This window comes from Oreochromis niloticus, linkage group LG14 (genome assembly GCF_001858045.2).
Source record: "Oreochromis niloticus isolate F11D_XX linkage group LG14, O_niloticus_UMD_NMBU, whole genome shotgun sequence".
NCBI classification, from domain to species: domain Eukaryota; kingdom Metazoa; phylum Chordata; class Actinopteri; order Cichliformes; family Cichlidae; genus Oreochromis; species Oreochromis niloticus.
In genome coordinates this window covers 24890437-24913390 of record NC_031979.2, presented here as the reverse complement: position 1 = coordinate 24913390, position 22954 = coordinate 24890437, and the positions used below count along the sequence as shown (strand labels likewise).

Sequence of the window (22954 nt, the reverse complement as noted above, 5' to 3'; positions counted from 1 at the left end):
TAGTTACATAATCCTGGCCTGTGCGAAATGAAAAAATGCCTCCAATAACAAGATCCCCATCCTGGGTTAGTTCAGGTGGTTGTGCCAAGCCTTGCAGCTGACATGCAGAATTTCCTTTCTCCAGTAATAGAATGAAGAGTAGCAGTCTCAATAATACCATATCTCTGCTGTTGCCTGAACATCACCCCAATCAGCTTTACATTTCATACTGGGGCTTTATACGCTTTTCAAGTTGTCATGGCTCAGTGTAGCCTCCAGAGACATATGCACACCTTAGGCAAAAGATGTTTTGATCACACTTTTATTAGCATTATAGTATATAGTATAATTCATAGGGCATACAATATAAGGCTAATGAATTTATATGATCTAATCACAGTTGTTTTCAACGATATACTGCATTCATGCTATGACTGTATATAGTAGAAATAGGCAGGAATGGTACTGGACAGGTATTTTGGTAACTTCAGAGAACCATCTATTCAGTTTGACTAACAATTATGTATAAATGTTATAAATACAAAGAAAACATTGTTTGCATTTTTCAAAATAAATGGGGTGCCTTCTTCCCCATCATGTTCCTCTTTGTATTCTTCTCTGGTTTCAGTAAGATTATATAACATTTGGGTATGAAGATGCAAATTAGCAGTCCAAAACTGGAAGCAAGTATAGCAAATATTTCTACAGCAACACTGAACTTTCCTGGAGAGCTGACATATGCCGGGATAAATGTAATCCATACTGCACAGAAAATCAGCATGCTGAAAGTGATGAACTTGGCTTCGTTGAAATTATCGGGTAGTTTCCGAGCCAGAAAAGCAAAAATGAAACATAAGACAGACAAAAGTCCAATGTAGCCAAGCACAGCCCAATACCCTACAGCTGAGCCTAGAGCACATTCTAAAATAATTTTGTCCTTAAATTCTTCAAAATTCTTAAATGGAAACGGAGGAGAAATTGTTAACCAGACAATGCATATGATAACTTGTACAAGAGTGAATCCCAGAACACAGAGCCTTTGTTGTGTGTGTCCAAACCATTTCATCATATTACTACCAGGAAGTTTAGCTCTGAAGGCCATTAAAACCACTATTGTTTTTCCCAAAACACAAGAGATACAGAGGACAAAGGTGATGCCAAACGCTGTGTGCCGCAGCATGCAGGACCATTCAGAGGGCTGACCAATGAAGGTCAGAGAACACAGGAAGCACAAGGTTAAGGAGAAGAGCAGCAGGAAGCTCAGCTCAGAGTTGTTTGCTCTCACAATAGGAGTTTTTCTGTGTTTGAAGAAAATTAACACCACACCAGCAGTTGTGCATGTCCCAAATACAGATGCTGCAGTGAGCAGTGCTCCCATAATTTCTTCATATGATAGAAACACTGCTTCCTTCTTTATACAGGCATCTCTTCTCTCATTTGACCAATATTCAGGGAGACATCTCACACAGGTGACTGAATCTGCCAAAAAAAAAAATCAACAATTTTATTTGTAATATCAACATATTACAAATCACCCCTGACACTCATCTCCAACCACTGCATAGAGGCACTTCACTCTTCTTCACCTCTCTTCTGCACCGTCTTTTGCTTTGGAAAGTTGATCCCAGGTATTTCAATTCATCTGCCTTCACTATCTCTACTCCTTGCATTTTCATTTTTACACCCATCCCACTTTCATTTACTCGCTTCCACTGGCTTTCATTCCTCATCTCTCCAGTGCATACCTCTAAATCTCTAGACCTAGGCACCATACAATAATTTTGCTTAATTATTAAATAAATTTAAAAAAGTTCCAGTCTTACATGACAGATAGTCCTGAAAGAAAAACCCAAACAGTAAAGCAAGAACTTAACATAACCAAATCATGATAAAATTTTTGTTTTGAGGCACAGCGAGCAAAAGAAACACAAAAGTGTACACTGAATATAACACTTGTAACATAACCTGTAATGTTGCTGATCTCTCCTTCTGCACATCTTATACAGTCATAGCAGCAAACAGGCCTTCCTTTCTGGAGAACCTTGCGTGTTCCTGGAGGACATTTCTCACTGCAAACTGACACAGGCACCTGCATGAACAAAGGCATTATGAGAAAAACATGTATAATATTGCCCTTACAGCCCTCAACTGCTAATGTTAAAAAAGGTTATTAAATATTGGAGCCAATAGATGTTTATATCTCCTGTGCCAAACTATTTTATTCAAATGGAATTTGTAATTATTGTAATTAATTAGACTGATACCTTACCTTTATACAAAAATATGTATAAAATATGTACAGTTATAATATGATTTAAAAAAACAAATATTTGATAGCTTACCTGCTTTGAGTTTCTTGCCCAAATTAAAGACTTGTTTTGCAGATTTAGCTGTTTTTCTGCAGCTAATGATATATCATAAAGACCAACTGTGACAAACTCCACAACACCATTTTCTCTTGGCTGCCAGTTTATAATTTCATATTTTGCTGCTGGATCTCCATTCTCATTAAAGTAAACCTCATCTCCTTCCTTTGTTTTGAAGTCAATGTTTTTTATGTGCTGTAAAATCTATAAAACAACATTAATTTATTTAATTACCTGAGAAAAACTTTGCAAACTAACTCGCTATAGGACATAAATAATGGATAATAAATTATTTTTTCAAACTTTAAGTTATTAAAAAGCTCACCGTGAATGGATCTAGCGGCACAGTTTTGTTACATGTTTTATTACAGCTGAGGATGTTGTGAAGTGCATGGGCCACTGCATACACTCCTTTATAGACATTGTTAAAGATAGGCATGAGAGACATATCAGTGTAGCTGTTTTGAACTCCAGTCACATCTTCATGTCCAGTACACTCTCTCTGAATGGTTGCTCTTGATTTTGACTGCCTAAACCTACAGTTAAATAATGCCTCCCAGAACTCAGTAAACAATTCATTATTAGATGAATTGAGTGGCTTCACATTAAGCATGAACTCTCTCAGGCCATTGACATGTGCTTTTGGAATGGAAAGGCCTATGGCACCATTCAGTATGTGATGTTTATCCAATGCTGCTGTTTGAGAATCAAAAATCCATCCCTCACTACCTACCCACTGGTATTCAGTCAAATTGTGCTGGGATAACACATACATTAACACATCCATATCCATGTGTGACAGAAAGGCAACAATCACTTTGGAGGTTGAAGCCTTTATAATGTCAATTATCTTTTGTATTTTATCTGCTGGATCTGTCCTAAAAAAAGATACAGAATACTCCAGACAGATGCCCAGCTGCTGTGCAGTTTCTGTGAATGTGGCCATGCCATTATTTCCATAATCATCATTGGTTCTGATAGCTCCAACCCAAGTCCATCCAAAATACTTGACCAAATTGGCCAGGGCTCTGCTCTGGTAGTAGTCACTGGGTATTGTTCTGAGGAAGGATGGGTACTTGGTTTTGTCACTGAGACAAGCACATGTGGCAAAGTGGCTGATCTAATAGAGAAAAAGTCCAAAGTATAACATTCACACTTGGATTTTTTTGCCACAAACGGTGAAAAAATTAAGTAGAAAAAAAAGTAGAACATTGACAGTTGCATTTGTATAGTTGCAAATATTTTTATTAGCTATTCTACCTACCATTGGTATATAAAATGGTCCAAGGACAGTAGCTATTGCCATGCAAGGGGAGGAAGATGTCTCTCCAATTATGGCCTGCACTTGTGAAGGTCTGGTACATGGTCTCTCAGATTGTCCAGCAACAATTTCATTACCATTAGTCAGTGTCAGTGCAACTTTTACACTTCTTGACATGGAGCCACAAGCATCATAGATTTTGTAGCCTAGAGAGACTCCTGGCAGTAGGTCTGTACTATTATTAATCTCCTCAATGGCAAAAAGCATAGCCTGAGCAAACTGGAAGCCTCTGAAATTCAAACTTGATTCAGTTTGAGATATGGAATTAAAACCAAATTATCTTTAAACCAGAAACAGTGGTATGGCAAAAGCATGTACGGATTATCTTAATACTCAGTATTTCACATACCTGGTACATTGCAGTGGCAGTGGTTTATGCAAGTAGGTGTCCATTCTGTCTTTCCAACTGCTGTAAAATGAAAAGATTCCCCCTAATACAATATTACCATCCTGAGATAGTTGGGGGTTTTCAGGATCCCCCATTTGCCTGCATACTTGTTCATCGGCCTGAGAGAAAGACACCACCAATAACACTTGTAAAATTGCCCAACCCTGCTGTGGCCACCTATGCATTGATGTCATGCTGTCAGTGAGAAATAAAACACTGGATTGCATCACATGTGCCTTTAGATAAATTTGAATCTTAAACTGGTATTTATGCATTTTGGAGTAACATGAGAAATAATGATACAGTAGTGATGACTCATTTCTGTCGACCCGTAGGTGGAGCAAGAAGAGAGACATGCCCAAATGAAAAGAAATAATTTAAAAAGTTTTTCTTATCTAATCTGCTTTGCTTTGTCCTTCCTTTTTATTTATTTTTTATTTCGCCAACTCCTGGGCAAATTTTAGTATATTCATTATTAGATACAAGGTTAGTTTATAATTGACAACAATCATAAATTGAATAGTGAAATTTTATTTTTTATATAGATGTTTTATATTATAGACATACAATTAATATCAGAAAATATATTTTAAATCAAACATTAAAACATTAACTGTTAAATTTACTTAACCATAATGGAAATTAAGATTAGAGTCAGTGAAATTTCACCATTGTCATACAGTCATTTAAAAAAAAATCTAAAGCATTCGTTCTAAAATTTTGAACTCCTGTGGCTCATTTTGAAATCTGATATTTTTTGTAACTCACACAAGCCCCAAATCATGACTTTGATTATAACATTTAAATTAGATAAAGTGTTCGTGGGGGCAATTACTTTTTCATGTAAGGTCACATAGGTTTGGGTATCTTTTTTACCTTAATAAATGAAATCATTAATTAAATTTTATATTTTTTTTAAAACCCAGAGGTGTGAAGAATATGTAAAAACACAAAATTCAAGATGGGGTCTTTTTTTTTTTTAAGCCACTCAACAAATCACAAATTTGCCTCAAGAGTCTTTGGAGATCCGGAGTTGGGATAAATATCATGAAAAATCCCAGAAAGTGGATTCTGTTCATCTTTACGCAATGTTATAATTGGGAGAAACATTTCAACACTCATCCTGACTCTCATCCTGACATCCCGACTCCCCCACTCTCCATTGCTTGCTAGTTCCCCAACTTTATGAACAGTACATTTACATGACAATTAACACCATCACATAACAATGATCCACATAATCAGTTTCATGATTGGTGATAAGTAATGTCCCTTATTCATAGCTACCATATGGCTGAGGAATGGCTGCAATCACAGCATTGTAAGACAGTGAAAGATTTAATATTAGGCCTTCTCCTTGGTTCAGAGATGAATATTTCCTTTTTACATAAATGAACTCCTTAATTCCTCACTCAAATTCATCTCTAGGATATACACATCTTCATCATTAAAAGAGTGACTACTGGCACAAAGGCTAAAGTAGACTGGACAGTCCTGGCTTGATGAGGAACCTCTTCTGTGTTGTGTTATTTGTTTAGCCAGAATTTGTCTACTGTGTTTAATGTCTAATTCACAGCAATCCTCTCACACAAAATTGCTTAGTTTGGACCTTAGGAACTAAACACAGGAGTGTGCTGTTTTTTGTGGGATTTTGCTAGCTTGGTGGCCCTAACAGATGATTTCATTTGTAGGCTTTTGGGTTTAATCCCACTCTGTCTGCATCTGACCCTGAATATCAGCTGTTTCCTACAGGCTCTCTTCTTATGTGCTGTGTGTTCATACTCAAGTAACTGGTTTAGGCAGTCCTTTGATGATACATGCTGAGCAATCAAGCCCAGTAATTATTTCCCAGTTTGCTGAAATCAGTACACATGGCCATTGTGACTGATGCACATGTAAATATCAAAGGCCAGAAAATTGATCATATGACTCATTATTTTGCAATATCCTCCAAGGCAACTGCAGCGCAATTGTACTGTTTATATAGTATTACCAAAACAAAACAAAATTTTGTTTTCATTTTTCAAATTAATGGGATGCCTTCTTTCCCATCATGTTCTTCTTGGTATTCTTCTCTGGTTTCATTAAGATGATATAACATTTGGGTATAAAGATGCAAATTAGCAGTCCAAAACTAGATGCAAGTATAGCAAATATTTCTACAGCAACACTGAACTTCCCTGGGGAGCTGACATATGCTGGGATAAATGTAATCCATACTGCACAGAAAATCAGCATGCTGAAAGTAATAAACTTGGCTTCGTTGAAATTATCAGGCAGCTTCCGAGCCAGAAAAGCAAAAATGAAACATAAAATGGCCAAGATTCCTATATATCCAAGCACAGCCCAATACCCTACAGCTGATCCCAGAGCACACTCTAAGATGATTTTATCTTTGAATTCCTTAAAATTCTTAAATGGAAATGGAGGAGAAATTGTTAACCAAATTATACATATGATAACTTGTATCAGAGTGAATCCCAAAACACAGAGCCGTTGTTGTGTGTGTCCAAACAATTTCATATTGCTATCTGGACGTGTAGCTCTGAAAGCCATTAAAACAAGTATTGTTTTTCCCAAAACACAAGAGATACAGAGGACAAAGGTAATGCCAAATGCTACATGTCGGAGCATACAGGACCATTCAGAGGGCTGACCAATGAAGGTCAGAGAACACAGGAAGCACAGAATTAAGGAGAAGAGCAGCAGGAAGCTCAGCTCAGAGTTGTTTGCTCTCACAATAGGAGTTTTTCTGTGTTTGAAGAAAATTAGCGCCACACCAGCAGTTGTGCATGTCCCAAATACAGATGCTGCAGTGAGCAGTGCTCCCATAATTTCTTCATATGATAGAAACACTGCTTCCTTCTTTATACAGGCATCTCTTCTCTCATTTGACCAATATTCAGGGAGACATCTCACACAGGTGACTGAATCTGCCAAAAAAAAAAAAAAAAAATTATATATATATATATATATATATATATATATATATAGATAATTGATGGACAGTGCCACAAAGATATCATAACAGTATGACCACATGATCATTAAACAGTACTATGATTCAGTCATAATTTAGTTTGGTTAACTATTAAATAAACTCATAAGAATACTATTGAGTACATGACAAATGTTCTTTAAAGCATTATGTCAGGACATTAATGTTGATTAAAATTTCTATCAATATGCAAATTATTACGGTTATGTCTGGTTGCATATACTTTTAATTTAATTACTTAGATTTAATCAAGAAGAAAAACACAACGATTTAACATGGCCAAATGTCAAACCATGACATTTATGTTTTGTGGCAAAGCTAGTAATAAAAATGCAAAAGATTACATTAAATATATATTAGAAAACCTGTAATGTTGCTGATCTCTCCTTCTGCACATCGTATACAGTCATAGCAGCAAACAGGCCTTCCTTTCTGGAGAACCTTACGTGTTCCTGGAGGACATTTCTCACTGCAAATTGACACAGGCACCTGCATGAACAAAAGCATTATGAGAAAAAAAATGTATGTATAATATTGCCCTTGCAACCATAAATTGTTAATTTTGATGAATTATGGAACATTAAAGCTCATTTAGGTTTTGTTTGGATTAAATAATTTGCAGTGCCTCAATAATGCTATGCTTTTTATTAATAAGTGTTATAAAGTTATATAGTGTAGTATTAAGTGGACATAGCCCTGAAAAATAAAGGCATTAGACCATGTGTCCTTGGGGAGTAGAAAGCTGTAGACTGTAGAAAATGTAGATAAGAGGGGACCATCTCTAGTGGAAAGTTACTGAGACACTGTTGTTTAGACTAGAATGAGAGAGCTTCTGTAATAAAACTGTTAGTGGCACACAACCATTTTGAGATCCGCGGCAACGTTTCATGCAGGATGCATCTCCCTTCTAGAAGTAATAAAGTGTTAAATGGTCTACTCAGCAGTGTTTGGTCTTCCATCGGATGCCTCTGAGGAATCAAAAGAACTCAGTGAAGTGTTGATATTTACAGTTTAAAATCCTTGTGCCAAACTATTTTATTAAAATGGAATTACTAATTATTAAAATTAGTTACATTGATAGCTTACCTGCTTTGAGTTCCTTGCCCAAATTAAAGACTTGTTTTGCAGATGCAGCTGTTTTTCTGCAGCTAAAGATGCATCATAAAGACCAACTGTTACAAACTCCACAGCGCCGTTTTCTCTTGGCTGCCAGTTTATAATATCATATTTTGCTGCTGGATCTCCATTCTCATCAAAGTAAACCTCATCTCCTTCTTTTGTTTTGAAGTAAATGTTTTTTATGTGCTGTAAAATCTATAAAAAGGCATTAATTTATTTAATTACCCATCAGTAATTTGGGAAAAAGATGAGATGTAATTGGCAAAAGAACAAAAAATATCAATTTAATGTACTTAAATATATATATATAAATTTTTTTATTGATTGTTATTGTGTAATGTTAAAACTATAATTTAAGTTATTAAAAAGCTCACCGTGAATGGATCTAGGGGAACAGCTTTGTTACATGTTTTATTACATTTGAGGATATTGTGAAGTGCATGGGCCACTGCATACACTCCTTTATAGACATTGTTAAAGATAGGCATGAGAGACATATCAGTGTAGCTGTTTTGAACTCCTGTCAGGTCTTCATCTCCAGTACACTCTCTCTGAATGTCTGCTGATGACGCTGACTGCCTAAATTTACAGTTAAATAATGCCTCCCAGAACTCGGTAAACAGTCCATTATTAGATGAATTGAGTGACTTCACATCCAGCATGAACTCTCTCAGGCCATTGACATGTGCTTTTGGAATAGAAAGGCCTATGGCACCATCCAGTATGTGATGTATATCCATTGCAGCTATTTGAGAATCAACTATCCAGCCCTCACTACCTATCCACTGATATTCAGTCAAATTATGCTGGGATAACACATGTATTAGCACATCCATATCCATGTGTGACATAAAGGCAACAATCACCTTGGAAGTTGAAGTTTTGACAATGTCAATTATCTCTTGTATTTTGTCTGATGGATCTGTCCTAAAAAAAGATACAGAATACTCCAGACAGATGCCCAGCTGCTGTGCAGTTTCTGTGAATATAGCCATGCCATTATTTCCATAATCATCATTATTTCTAATAGCTCCAACCCAACTCCATCCAAAATGCTTGACCAAATGGGCCAGGGCTCTGCTCTGGTAGTAGTCACTGGGTATTGTTCTCAGGAAGGATGGGTACTTGGTTTTGTCACTGAGACAAGCACATGTGGCAAAGTGGCTGATCTAAAAGAAAAAGTCCTATGTATAACATTCACACTTGCATGTTTTTTTCACAAATATTTATTATTAGCTATCTCACCCACCATTGGTATATAAAATGGTCCAAGGACAGTAGCTATTGCCATGCAAGGAGAAGAAGATGTCTCTCCAATTATGGCCTGCACTTGTGAAGGTCTGGTGCATGGCGTCTTGGATAGTGCAGCAACAACTGTATTATCGGTAGCCAATGCCAATGCAACTCTTACACTTCTTGCAATGGAGCCACATTCATCATAGATTTTGTAGCCTAGAGAGACTCCTGGCAGTAGGTCTGTACTATTATTAATCTCCTCAATGGCAAAAAGCATAGCCTGAGCAAACTGGAAGCCTCTGAAATTCAAACTTGATTCAGTTTGAGATATGGAATTAAAACCAAATTATCTTTAAACCAGAAACAGTGGTATGGCAAAAGCATATACGGATTATCTTAATACTCAGTATTTCACATACCTGGTACATTGCAGTGGCAGTGGTTTATGCAAGTAGGTGTCCATTCTGTCTTTCCAACTGCTGTAAAATGAAAAGATTCCCCCTAATACCATATTACCATCCTGAGATAGTTGGGGGTTTTCAGGATCCCCCATTTGCCTGCATACTTGTTCATCGGCCTGAGAGAAAGACACCACCAATAACACTTGTAAAATTGTCCAGCCCTGCTGTGGCCAGCTATGCATTGATGTCATGCTGTCAGTGAGAAATAAAACACTGGATTGCATCACATGTGCCTTTAGATAAATTTGAATCTGAAACTGGTATTTATGCATTTTGGAGTAACATGAAAAATAATGATACAGTAGCGATGACTCATTTCTGTCGACCTGTAGGTGGAGCAAAAAGAGAGACATGCCCAAATGAAAAAAAAAGCAAACAAAAAAGGGTTTTCATTTGTAGCCTGCTTTGCAAACCTCTAATATATATACATAGTTTATCTCACTGAAACATCAAGTTGTCTTGGACATTTTGTTTTTAAACATGTATTTAAACATAGATTTGTAACAGTGGAAAATAGTGGAAGACGAATGAAGGTTATTGTATGAAAAGATAGGAAAGCAAACTGATTTTGTTAGGAAATGATGGTTTATTTTCTGAGTCAGCCGATTTAGATCTCCATTAGCATTCCTTTGAATTTATTACAAAGAAGTACAAAACTGTCCTTTCTTTCATTTCATTTTGTATTTTACAAACTCCTGAAGGCATTCTCACTCTTTTTACAATTTTAAATAACTTATACATGTAATTTAAAACAAGGATATTAAATTGCACTGGGTCATTTTACATTTCAAATTTCCAATGAAAATTATAAAATATATTTGCAAACATCGAAATGAAAGTAAGGGTAGAGTTATTGGAATTTCATCGCACTCATACTGTCTTGGAGTTTTGGACCTTTTATTTTTTTTCATTTCAAATTTCTGTCTGAGTCTTGGTTTTTTGTAGTTTTGGCAATCTTGAGTTTTTAACCTTGTTGGAGATATTTCTCTGTTGGTTTCTTAATGTTTATGTTCTTTGGCCTTTTAGTCGTAGTTTTTTGGGTTTAATTCATAATTATATTTTGTATGTACTCAGTTGCCTATTTCTGTTATCGCCCCTAAACTTCGTTCTTTTTATTTTGTTTTCAAGTTTTGGTCTTTATTTGGTCTTAGTTACTTCCTGTTTTATTTTGCTAGTCTAGAACAGAATACATTAGAATAGCCGTTTATTGTCATTGTAATATACAAGAAATTGTAGGTGCTCCACACTAACTGTGCCAGATTAAAATATAAATAGTAGACAGGGCAATTATATACCATCGATAAATACAATCAAGAAGGATATATACAAAACAAGAGAAATATATATAAGAGAAAGGCACACATTGGAGAACAAAATGATTGCAAATTGCTCAGAGGTAGTGAAAATAAGACACTTGGTCTGAATAGGGTTGGTATGTGAGTGGCCTGAGGGATGAAAGTTACTCAGACCATGGGGCATGGCCAGAGTCTTGTGTGCATTATCTTTTCCTTCCTCCATCTTGTTAGTTTTCCCCAGGTGTTTCCCTTCTCCCTAATTACCTTGTGTTTGTATTTAAAGGTTTTTTTTCAGTTTGTCTCTGTATGTTTTCAGTCATTTGGGTCATGTTAGTCTAAGGAGTTTGGAATGAATGCAGCCAGACTTCTTTAAGTTTCCTTTCATCTGAGAAGCTTCCTCAGAATGATGAGTGGTGAAACATTTTCAAATGTTTTCAAGAAACTTAAAGAAGTCTAGTAGTTCTTTCCAATCTCTTTAGACCTTTCCTCATTTTTTTGTTGTTTTATACTGCATTCTTTTTTCACGTGCAAACTGGGTTTTCTGTTCCTATGATAAAGGTTAGTTTTGTTATTCCCACTCCAGCCTGCATTACCCATTATGCACTCCACATGAGAGAACGACATGACCAGTAATGTCGTTCTCTCGAAAAGGGCAGCTGGATACTGTAGTGGTAAGACTATACACCTAAGGAGCGGGAGTCACAAGTTTGATTCCCACCCGGTATCCAGGAAGGGTCCTGGCTAGACCCCCCATACTAAAAAAAGCCCTGGAATGGCGCGGCTACGTCTGCAGCTCGGACACAAATATTTCACTACATGTTGTACTCTGTATAATTGTGTATGTGACAAATAAAGGTTGTTTGTTTGTTTTGTAATGGACCCAGCAGCCTTAAACTCCTTCTAGGTTAAGGAGGATGTTATTTATACTGTTGTTGCTGACTGGCCCCTGCAAAGAGTATAAAGGAGGAGAAGCTGACAAATTACACAGTGGTTTTCGGCTTTCTCTGGTGATTAGACTCCCTACCCATATTTATTAAGGACTTTGTGACCACACCAACTACATCTGCAGCTGCTCCCCGCTCTTCCGTCGCTCTCAAGAAGAGGAACCCCAGCAGCCCAGCACTCAAGCCTTGTCGCAGCAGCAACCCAGTGTCCAACCCTCATCACAGCATCAGCCTTGCATCCAAGCAAGCTCCTCTTCACCCTTCCAACCTGGGTCAGTCAACGTCTGGCCAGAGCCAGCCCGAAGTTGACTGGCACCAGCAGTGCCAGTTTTCAGTGCTAGGTGCAGAGCTGCTTCTTCGCCCACTAGGGTTGCCAACTTTTTAACTATCTAATAAGGGACACTCTGGCGGCCAGAAGCACAATCCACAGCCAGCGGGGCATAGTTTACATATGCACTCCATGTTCCTATTCTTGGAATAAAAATACACTAAAATGTTGGTATCCAGTTTAATCAATACCTGATCTAAAACAAAGAAAAATACAGTCAATGCTGACAGAAATCATATGGGTATTTCGTTTTAAAAATAAGCAAAAACAAAAAAAATAAAATAAAATACCGTAAATACAGACTTCAATTACCCAGGTCATTTTGCTACGCAGAGCATTTTTCTGAATCACATATTACTCCTTACATCTGGTGTGCGTGATATGCACTCATCTGATATAATTGTGGTCAAATTAGATCTATTATTTGTAAGAGTGCTATCTATTGGCCAGAAAGTGACATTGCAGGTAACATTCAATATACAAGACATTTAAGTTAGAATAAGGGACAAATCACTTTTGCTCATTATATGGGCTGTCTCGGCTAAATGGCCTCCCAACCCTCTCCCCCGCATGTGCTGCCGCCAGGTCCAACCCACAGTCTGTTTTGCTGCCTACCTCAGCTGTTGCTAGGATGTGGCCTGGACTCATACCTAGCCTGTGTTCTCTTTATTTTGTTAAGTCTCAGTCTCTGTTTGGTATGGATTACTTCCTGTTTCATTTTGCTAGTCGTGTCTTGTGTGTATTGTTTAGTTTTGCTTCCCCTGTCTTGTTAGCTTGACTCTGTTCACCTGTGCCTTATTCACCCCAGCCATTTCCCCTTTCCCCTATTTAAGCTCTGTTTTCCTCAGTTCCTTGTCATGTTGTACTGTTGGTTTCTTTCTGTGTTAGCATGTTTCCAACCTTGGTTTATGGACTTTATTTCTGTCCCTTGCTACTAGAAATTCTTTAGATTTTGTTTTTTTCACCTGCAACTTGTATTTTGTGTTTCTACAATAAAGGTCAGTTTTGTTATTTCCACTCCATTCTCTGAATTTGTGTCTCCAATAAAAACCCAAACCATTCATTCCAAAACTTTGAACTTCTGTGGCTGATTTGAAATCTGACATTTTTCTGTGTAGTTGGCAGCTCAGCTTCAGGAGAGAAATGGAGAAGCGGGTTCAGAGTAGTGTTAGGGGAAGCTGGAGACCACAGCTGTTTCTCATTATTTCCATTATGGCTCACCTATTTCAGTAGCTGTTGGGACCTCGAAAGGAGAGTAGCGTGTGGCAGAAGACAGAGCCTGAGAGTGAGACCAGCCTACACACTGATAGCTGGAAAGCTAAACTGTCTACACCAGGGATCTCAAACTCCAGTCCTCAAGGGCTGGTGTCCTGAAACTTTTCCATGTGTCCCTGTTGCAACACACCTGGCAGCTATGCCATTAAAGATGGTGCCAGTGTTCACGGCAAACCGCCTCCTTCGCTTTTATTTGCTGTTTGTTGTCCTCTCTCTGTGCTGCCCTGGGGTCCGTTCTTCGTACCTCGCTAAGTAAGTTAGCTGGATTTGATTGTTGACGATTTCGCGTGATCTTGGATCGTTCGGTTCTCCGAAGCTCATCCGGGACTTGCTGTCATAGCAACAGATCCGTAAGCGTAAACCTGCTTGGGAGCAGGCTTACTTTATGTAAACAGGATTAGATCGCGGCCACTCAGGTATGTCCGCTTCATTTATACGAAAGCAACAGCGATATTTCTCCACTGTTTTTCCATAAATAAATATTATCAATGTAACTAAAGATAATGCAGTATTTGATTCTTTTATTGATTTCATACAGATACATACAGGTCATTTCCTAAAAAAAGGGAAATGTACTATTAATCATTCTATTTCATGTATTTGATTATTTCAGATGTAATTCATATTTTAGAGTAGTAATAGTAAATTACTTCGTGTAATCAAGATGAGAGACCACGGCTATAAAAGCGATAAATAATTAAAAAAAAGATTATATATATATATCTCCCAACTTACTGTGCATGCTTCAGTCACCCCTTGCATGGGAACAGGTAAAAGTGATGGAGTGTTATGTGAAACTACACACAATAAAACCCACAATGTCAATAAATGTCACAGTACAAAAAGCATTTTAATTAAGGCAACAACCAAATATTTTACATTGTACAAATAGAATTATGAGCTCATTTACCAGTTATGAAGGTGCTGCTGCTACTGCACCCCGGCTGCTCGTCTAAGGAAGAGCTGCCCCCAGGGATGCCCTCAACAATGGGTCTGGTGGCAACCCTAGGGCCAGCTCCTCTGCCGGGGTGTGACGAGGGGGTGCAGGACCACCACCTGTCTTTATTTGCTCTGCCCTTTTCTTGGTTGCTGTTATAAACAAACAAACAGATTATTTCAGGGTCTCTTTTCAAGAGACTAAAAGCAATATAAGTGATAAATATTACCATTCTGTAGAATATTCTTATATTTCACTTTTACTTGTTCCCATGTTCTAGTGGGTCCTGTTGTGGCTCTAATGTGAAAGAGGATATTATGTAATATAATACAATAAATTACTTACGAGTTTAATTTGTCAGCAACTTTCTGCCAGCCCTCTCTCCTTGCTTTTGCAGCCTTTGCAGTGTTCCCTTGCGTTTTAATTAAACTCTGAAACTCCTGAAATCCCTCAATCAAGAGTTCTTGCTCTGCTGCCGAAAAATACTGAGCGCGCTCCTTCGACATTTTCGCCGACCAATCAAAGGGTTGCCGATCAATGTTTCTACTATCGATGCGTACCCCCTTTTAAGCCACCCAGTGATCTCACATTACTTCATCCAGCTGTACTAATCGTCAACAACAGGTGTGTTCGGAGAACCGGAATAGCGAGCTCAAAGTTGGCGCGATGATTTGATCTTGTATGTGTCATTTGATCTTGGATGTAGTAAGCGAGGTACGAAGAATGGACCCCTGATGTCTTCACGTTATTTGGCTGTGATCGTCAAACTGTTTTGAATATATGCCCTTTGGACAACCAGACGCTAGATCTGAAATGAAAATCTGAGAATCCTTCTCCGCTCGTGTATCTCCCTTCGAAATTTGTCAAGGATTTTATTCCTGAATTTGCTGATCTACTGGGGAGTGTTGTCTTACGTTATGACCGTATTTTAATTGTTTAACTGTGAGGACAGTTCACTACCTAAGAATTTCCTTGCCCTTATTAATACCTTTAATCTCACTCAGTGGGTATGTGAACCAACTCACACAAAAGGTCATATACTTGACTTGGTACTGTCTTATGGTCTGGACATTTGCATCATGGACATTGAGGATTCTGGGATTTCAGATCACTTCCCAGTTCTATTTAACACTGTAGTGAGCAATGTGGAATTGAACAGTGATGGTCCTTTGCAGCTGATGCGTACGATTAACTCCCAGTCAATTGCTCACTTCACTGCTTCACTGGATACTCTCCTTGTATCCTACTTTTACCGAATGCATTGCTGTCATCAGGTTGTGTACCATCTGTTTTCAAGCACGCTGTAGTGCAACCCATTATAGAAAAAAAAAACCTTGACCCTAATGCTCTCACTTACTACAGGCCGATCTCCAAACTCCATTTTATACCTAAAATATTGGAAAAAGTAGTTCTAAAACAACTTCAGACCCTTTTAGATGCAAATGGTATCAATGAAAAATTTGAGACAGCTGAGACAGCATTACTTGGAGTTTTTAATGATCTTCTTTTAACCACTGACTCAGGCTACTCCGCGGTTTTAGTTTTACTAGACCTGACTGCTGCTTTGACACGGTTGACCAAAACATTCTTCTATCAAGATTGGAACATGTTGTTTGTCTTAAAGGCACAGTTTTATCCTGGTTTAAATCTTATCTCTCAGACAGATCGTTCTCTGTTGCTATAGGGGGAACACACCTCAGATTCTGCCCCAATTTACAGTGGTGTGCCTCAAGGGTCTGTGCTCAGTCCAGCTCTTTTCTCCTTGTACATGCTGCCGTTGGGATTAATTTTTTTAAAAAAATATATAACATCTCCTTCCACTGTTATGCTGTTGATATCCAAATTTATTCCCCTTTGAATTCTGATGTCTCTGCTTCTTTGCAACCTCTGTTCAACTGTCTCCATGAGGTTAAAATTTGGTTATCACATAATTTTCTTACACTGAATGAGAATAAGCCCTAAGTCATAGTTTTTGATAGTCACACACCGTTGGACCAGTTAGGTGATGCCCTAGGTCCTTTTGCTAGCCATCTCTCGCTCACTGTAAGAAACCTCGGAGTGTTCCTGGATAGCTCTTTTAATCTAGAGAAACAGGTCTCCATTGTGGTAAAAAACAGCTTTTACCAGTTGCGCCAGATATCTCAAGCAAAACCGTTCCTTCCTTTAAAGGACCTTGAAAAGCTTATCCATGCATTTATCACGTCCAGACTGGAATACTGTAACTCCCTCTACTTGGGCCTCCAACACACAAAATGTAGCTGCATGTCTCTTAGCAGGTACTGGAACCTATGATCGCATCTCTCCAGTTTTAGCCAACTTACATTGGCTCCCTGTTAAATATCATATAGATTTTAAAATTCTTTTGTTTACTTTTAAAATTCTAAACAATTTAGCGCCCAGCTATCTATCCTAACTCCTATTTGTAAAATCCCAATAGAGCACTAATATCTTCCAATCAGATGCTCCTAACACAACCGAGGTCTCGTCTGAATTCCAGAGGTGACCGGGCCTTTGCTACCGTAGCACCTAGACTCTGGAATAACCTCCCTGCTCATATTCGTACCTCCGAGTCTATCCAGTCTTTTAAATTGCATCTCAAAACTTATCTTTTTACTTTGGCTTTTGATTCAAACTAGCTGACTATTATCTGGCTTGTTGTGTTGTCACCTATATTGTTTTTTGCCCTGTTCTTTCTTAACTGTTTTGTTTTAATTGTCTCATTCTATTGCTCTGTCTGACTGTGAAACACTTTGGTCAACTTTGTTGTTTGTATGTATGTCCTATAGGAATAACTTTTGATTGACTGATTGACCTGAATAGAATTAGTAGGTAGTTAGCAAGAGTATAGAACTTGACTGCATGCTAACGTGGCCACCCATAATTCCATCCAAGTAAATTTAAGTAAATGTGTTTTTGGAAAAATGTACTTTTAAGAGTACTTTTATTGCAGCATGTTCATTCACTCATGAGTTGCTGTAACATGAATCAAATGGTTGAATTACCACCTCAGCATGCAGTCAAGTTCTATAGAGTCTTGCAAATGACCTACTAATTGTTTTCAGGTGTGTTGCAACAGGGACACGTGGAAAATTTTCAGGACAGCAGCCCTCAAGGACCGGAGTTCGAGACCCCTAGTCTACACTGTGCACTAAAGCATTAAAAAAATGTCACTCAACACACAACACTGTGTGTCATGGGTAGTACTTCAGTTACCCAAACCCAAAATAATACTTGATAATAATTTAAGCCTAAGACAAGCTATTTTCTTGTATTTTCATTTTCAATAAAATCTTACCTTCTGCTAAAAAATGATTAGCTTAATTAGGTTGATTAGATTAAACCAAATCAGAAACTGTAGACCTCACTTTGAGAATCAGTGATATATGACATTGTTGATTTCATTTGTTTTACTTCAGGAGACACCACTTCAGGGCATGCTTTGACACAGAGCAATGCTAAATACATAAAAAATAATCATAATTAAAGCATTTACTGTCAGATGTGAAGAAATTATTAGTTGAGTGACTTTATTTAATTTGAGTTATTTAAGCTATTTATTGTTATTCACTGTTATGCAAAGTCCTGCCATGCAAGTGCAATGCAACTATACTTTTTATATAGCATGACAAAAAGATTTTTTTCATATTTTTCAAAATAAATGTAGTGACTTCTTCCCCATCATGTTCTTCTTGGTATTCTTCTCTGGTTTCATTAAGATGATATAACATTTGGGTATAAAGATGCAAATTAGCAGTCCAAAACTAGATGCAAGGATAGCAAATATTTCTACGGCAACACTGAACTTCCCTGGGGAGCTGACATATGCTGGAATAAATGTAATCCATACTGCACAGAATATCAGCATGCTGAAAGTGATAAATTTGGCTTCATTATAATTATCAGGCAGCTTCCGAGCTAGAAAAGCAAAAATGAAACATAACATAGCCAGTATTCCAATGTATCCTATCACAGCCCAATACCCTACAGCTGAGCCTAGGGCACACACTAAGATGATTTTATCTTTGGATTCCTTAAAATTCTTAGATGGGAAAGGAGGTGAAGTTGTTAACCAAATGATGCATATGATAACTTGTATCAGAGTGAAACCCAGAACACATAGTCTTTGCTGTGCATGTCCAAACCATTTTTTAACATTACTACCTGGAAGTGTAGCCCTGAAGGCCATTAAGACAACCATTGTTTTTCCCAGAAGACAAGAGATACAGAGGACAAAGGTGATGCCAAATGCTGTGTGTCGCAGCATACAGGACCAGTCAGATGGCTTACCGATGAAGGTCAGAGAACACAGGAAGCACAGAATTAACGAAAAGAGCAACAGGAAGCTCAGCTCAGAATTGTTTGCTCTCACAATGGAAGTTTTCCTATATTTGAAGAAAATGAGTATCACACTAGCAGTCATGCATGTCCCAAATAAAGATGCTGCAGTGAGCAGTGCTCCCATAATCTCTTCATATGACAGAAACACTGCTTCCTTCTTTATACAGGCATCTCGTCTTTCATTTGACCAAAACTCAGGAAGACATCTCACACAGGTGGCAGAATCTGGAATTTTAATATTGAAGCAGATGTTACAGTTTTTGATTATAGTTATTTCTGTAACTGCTCCAAGGAAGAAATGTGTATACAAAGATTTCTGAAGACATGCAAAGGCTTTCTCTCTTACAAACAGTATTTACAGTGAAAACAGTTTGACATTCAAGCTGATGGCAAACAGCATACTGCACTTCTCACAACAGCAAAACTTTGGGATCAAGAAACCAATGCCAAACAGGCCTTTCTGCAGGCCCTAACTTTCAATATTTTTATACAGGAAAATGAGCAAAAAAACAACAACAACAATAAATAATAATCAAAATATTACTTTATGAGATTTACAAATGAATGCATTGTGCTTTTCTATATATTTTAGACAATGTTTTGGATTTATAGATTTTTTAGGAAACAATTCATCAAAATTATTAAATAATTGTTCAGAGGAATTAGTCCATATTTTTGGATGGCATGTGAAATTTTTGCTGTGTGCGAAACTTAAAAAAAAAAAAAGATCTAACCTGTAATGTTGCTGATTTCTCCCTCTGCACATCGTATACAGTCATAGCAGCAAACAGGCCTTCCTTTCTGGAGAACCTTGCGTTTTCCTGGAGGACATTTCTCACTGCAAACTGACACAGGCACCTGCATGAATAATTACATAAAACTTTATATAAAATGTGAAAAACACTGCATGGTGTCATCTTTCCAACATGTAGCAAAAAGCATAAAAAATAGCATGAAACTATATAAAAATATTTATAAAATATGTACAGTTATAATATGATTTAAAAAACAAATATTTGATAGCTTACCTGCTTTGAGTTTCTTGCCCAAATTAAAGACTTGTTTTGGAGATGTAGCTGTTTTTCTGCAGCTAATGATGTATCATAAAGACCAACTGTTACAAACTCCACAATACCATTTTCTCTTGGCTGCCAGTTTATAATTTCATACTTTGCTGCTGGATCTCCATTCTCATTAAAGTAAACTGCATCCCCTTCCTTTGTTGTGAAGTGACTCTTTCGTATGTGTTGTAAAATCTAAGAAATATGTCATAAGTCAGTATATTGCATGACTGAGATCTTGCACACCCATTGACTTAAGAATATAAGACATTAGCTTTTTTTCTTAGAAAAGTTTTTTCTTTCTAATTGAACTTAATGTGTTAACGATAGTATTAGTTAGTTTTAAGCTCACCGTGAATGGATCTAGCTGCACATTGTTGCTACATGTTTTATTACAGCTGACAATGTTGTGAAGTGCATGGGCCACTGCATACACTCCTTTATAGACATTGTTAAAGATAGGCATGAGAGACATGTCAGTGAAGCTGTTTTGAACTCCGTTCAGATCTTCATCTCCAGTACACTCTCTCTGAATGTCTGCTGATGACATTGACTGCCTAAACTTACAGTTAAATAATGCCTCCCAGAACTCAGTAAACAGTTCATTGTTAGATGAATTAAGTGACTTCACATCCAGTATGAACTCTCTCAGGCCAGTGACATGTGCTTTGGGAATGGAAAGACCTATGGCACCATCTAGTATGTGATGTATATCCATTTTTGCTGTTTGCGAATCAAATATCCAAGACTCACTGCCTACCCACTGGTACCCAGACAAGTTATGGTATGAAAACTCATGTATCAGAACATCCATCTCCTTGTGTGACAGAAAGGCAACAATCACTTTGGAGGTCGAAGCCTTTATAGTGCGAATTATTTCTCTTATTTTGTCAGATGGATCTGTTCTAAAAAAAGATACAGAATACTCCAGACAGATGCCCAGCTGCTGTGCAGTTTCTGTGAATGTGGCCATGCCATTATTTCCATAATCATTATTAGTTCTGATGGCTCCAACCCAAGTCCATCCAAAATGCTTGACCAAATGGGCCAGGGCTCTGCTCTGGTAGTAGTCACTGGGTATTGTTCTGAGGAAGGATGGGTACTTGGTTTTGTCGCTGAGACAAGCACATGTGGCAAAGTGGCTGATCTAGAATTAAACATAAAGAACTTATATTTGAAAAAGACACAGAATGAGAGAAGATGAAGATGTTAAAAATACGACAAACACTTAAATAAATTTGCTCAGAGGTGTTGGGAAAAATGATTTAGTTACATATTTCATTTTATAAAATATCAATTCTACTCACTACTGGTACATAAAATGGTCCGATAACAGTGGCTATTGCTATGGTTGGAGAGGAAGAGGTCTCTCCCATTATGGCCTGTACGTGTGCAGGTCTGGTACATGATGCCTTGGAGGGTACAGACACAATTTCATTACCATTAGCCAAAGCCAGTGTAAGTCCTACACTTCGGGCAACATTGCCACAAGTATTAAAGATTTTATAGCCCAGAGTGACTCCCGGCAGTAGGTCAGTACTGTTATTAATCTCCTCAATGGCAAAAAGCATAGCCTGGGCAAACTGCAAATCTCTGAAATTTAAACTTAATTGAGACAATTATGAATAATTCTTAAAATAGAGAGAAGAAGCATTTTATACAAAACCATTTAATGCCGATGATTTATAGAACTGAAACCATATATACAAACATATATAATACAAAATATTTTTCAAGTCTTATTTGTATCTAATGACTTCTAGCAGATTCCTTTAATCTAAATGCATTTCGGTGGTGAGACTTACCTGGTGCATTGAAGTGGCAGAGGTTTGTGCGTGTAGGTATCCTTTCTGTCTTTCCAGCTGGTGTGAAATGAAAACATACCCCCCAATATAATATCCCCATCCTTAGATAGCAGTGGGTTCTCAGGATCTCCTCTCTGTCTGCACACTGGCTCCTCAGCATGAGAGACAGACGCCACCAACAACAGTTGCAGCAGTGCCCATCCCTGCTCAGGCCATACCTGTGTTGATGTCATTTCTTCAGCTAAACCAATTAGTGGCATTAAAAGTGTCTTGAAGAAAATGAAATATACAGTGGTATTTATACCTTTTGGTGCAACATAAGAAATGATAGAAGAGTGGTGGTTCATTCTCTGTAGACCTACGAGGTCTGGAAAAAGGAGGGACATGCCCTAATTTTCAATTTAATGTAGGTTGAAGTGTGTAAAATAAATAGATAAATACATAAACTTTAGGCATGCCCATTTAAATATGAACTAACAGTGCAAAATAGAACTCCCTACAAATACATATGCACTACAAATTATTCTTCCCATGGGAAATTTGCAGTGATCTCTTCTTCTATAGCAATAAAAGTCATATATTTACCATAAATTCTGGACTACAGAGTGCACCTGATTAAAAGCCGCATGCTCTAATTTTAGAAAGAAAATCAGTTTTGTACTTGTAGAATAGAATAGAATAGAATAGAATAGCCTTTATTGTCATTGTGCAGGGTGCAACGAAATTGGAGTGCCACTCCCTTGGTGCAAAATGCAATAATAAATATAAATGTAAAATATAAAAGGTACAATAAAACAAACGTAAGTACACAAACAAAAGTAAGTATGATATTTACAGGATAGCAGCATAATATAATGACAGTGACAGTATGGTATGGCTAAGCAGGTTCAATTGTTTTTGTGCTTATTTATAACGGTGATAGCTCTGGGAAAGAAGCTATCCCTGAATCTGTTTGTCCTGGTTTTATGTGACCTGTATCGTTGGCCTGACGGTAATAGTTCAAACAGTTGATTGCTGGGGTGAGAATGGTCCTTGATGATATTGCCAGCTCTGCTGAGGTACCGAGAGTTTGCAATGACTTCCAGGCTGGGCAGAGAGCAGCC

The 22954-nt window shown here is 37.6% G+C and overlaps 3 protein-coding genes across 3 annotated transcripts; all 3 read right to left on the bottom strand.

Moving 5' to 3' along the window:
• Nucleotides 1-544: 544 nt before the first annotated feature.
• On the bottom strand, nt 545-4186 carry LOC100711623 (extracellular calcium-sensing receptor-like). The gene is made up of 6 exons (XM_025898384.1): nt 4016-4186; nt 3610-3907; nt 2671-3465; nt 2322-2549; nt 1945-2068; nt 545-1458 (listed from the first exon to the last, which is right to left on the bottom strand). Exons 1-6 carry the CDS (start codon nt 4147-4149, stop codon nt 545-547), a joined length of 2493 nt encoding a protein of 830 aa, XP_025754169.1. The 5' UTR covers nt 4150-4186.
• A 1564-nt stretch (nt 4187-5750) lies between these two features.
• Nucleotides 5751-12197, bottom strand: LOC100711351 (extracellular calcium-sensing receptor-like). Its single transcript, XM_025898385.1, has 7 exons — nt 12188-12197; nt 9827-10010; nt 9421-9718; nt 8546-9340; nt 8139-8366; nt 7418-7541; nt 5751-6987 (listed from the first exon to the last, which is right to left on the bottom strand). The coding sequence occupies exons 1-7, from the start codon at nt 12189-12191 to the stop codon at nt 6083-6085; spliced, it is 2538 nt and encodes an 845-aa protein (XP_025754170.1). The 5' UTR covers nt 12192-12197; the 3' UTR covers nt 5751-6082.
• A 6099-nt stretch (nt 12198-18296) lies between these two features.
• On the bottom strand, nt 18297-22042 carry LOC100711082 (extracellular calcium-sensing receptor-like). The gene is made up of 6 exons (XM_003458899.3): nt 21852-22042; nt 21354-21651; nt 20399-21193; nt 20014-20241; nt 19720-19843; nt 18297-19210 (listed from the first exon to the last, which is right to left on the bottom strand). Exons 1-6 carry the CDS (start codon nt 21926-21928, stop codon nt 18297-18299), a joined length of 2436 nt encoding a protein of 811 aa, XP_003458947.2. The 5' UTR covers nt 21929-22042.
• Nucleotides 22043-22954: the final 912 nt, after the last annotated feature.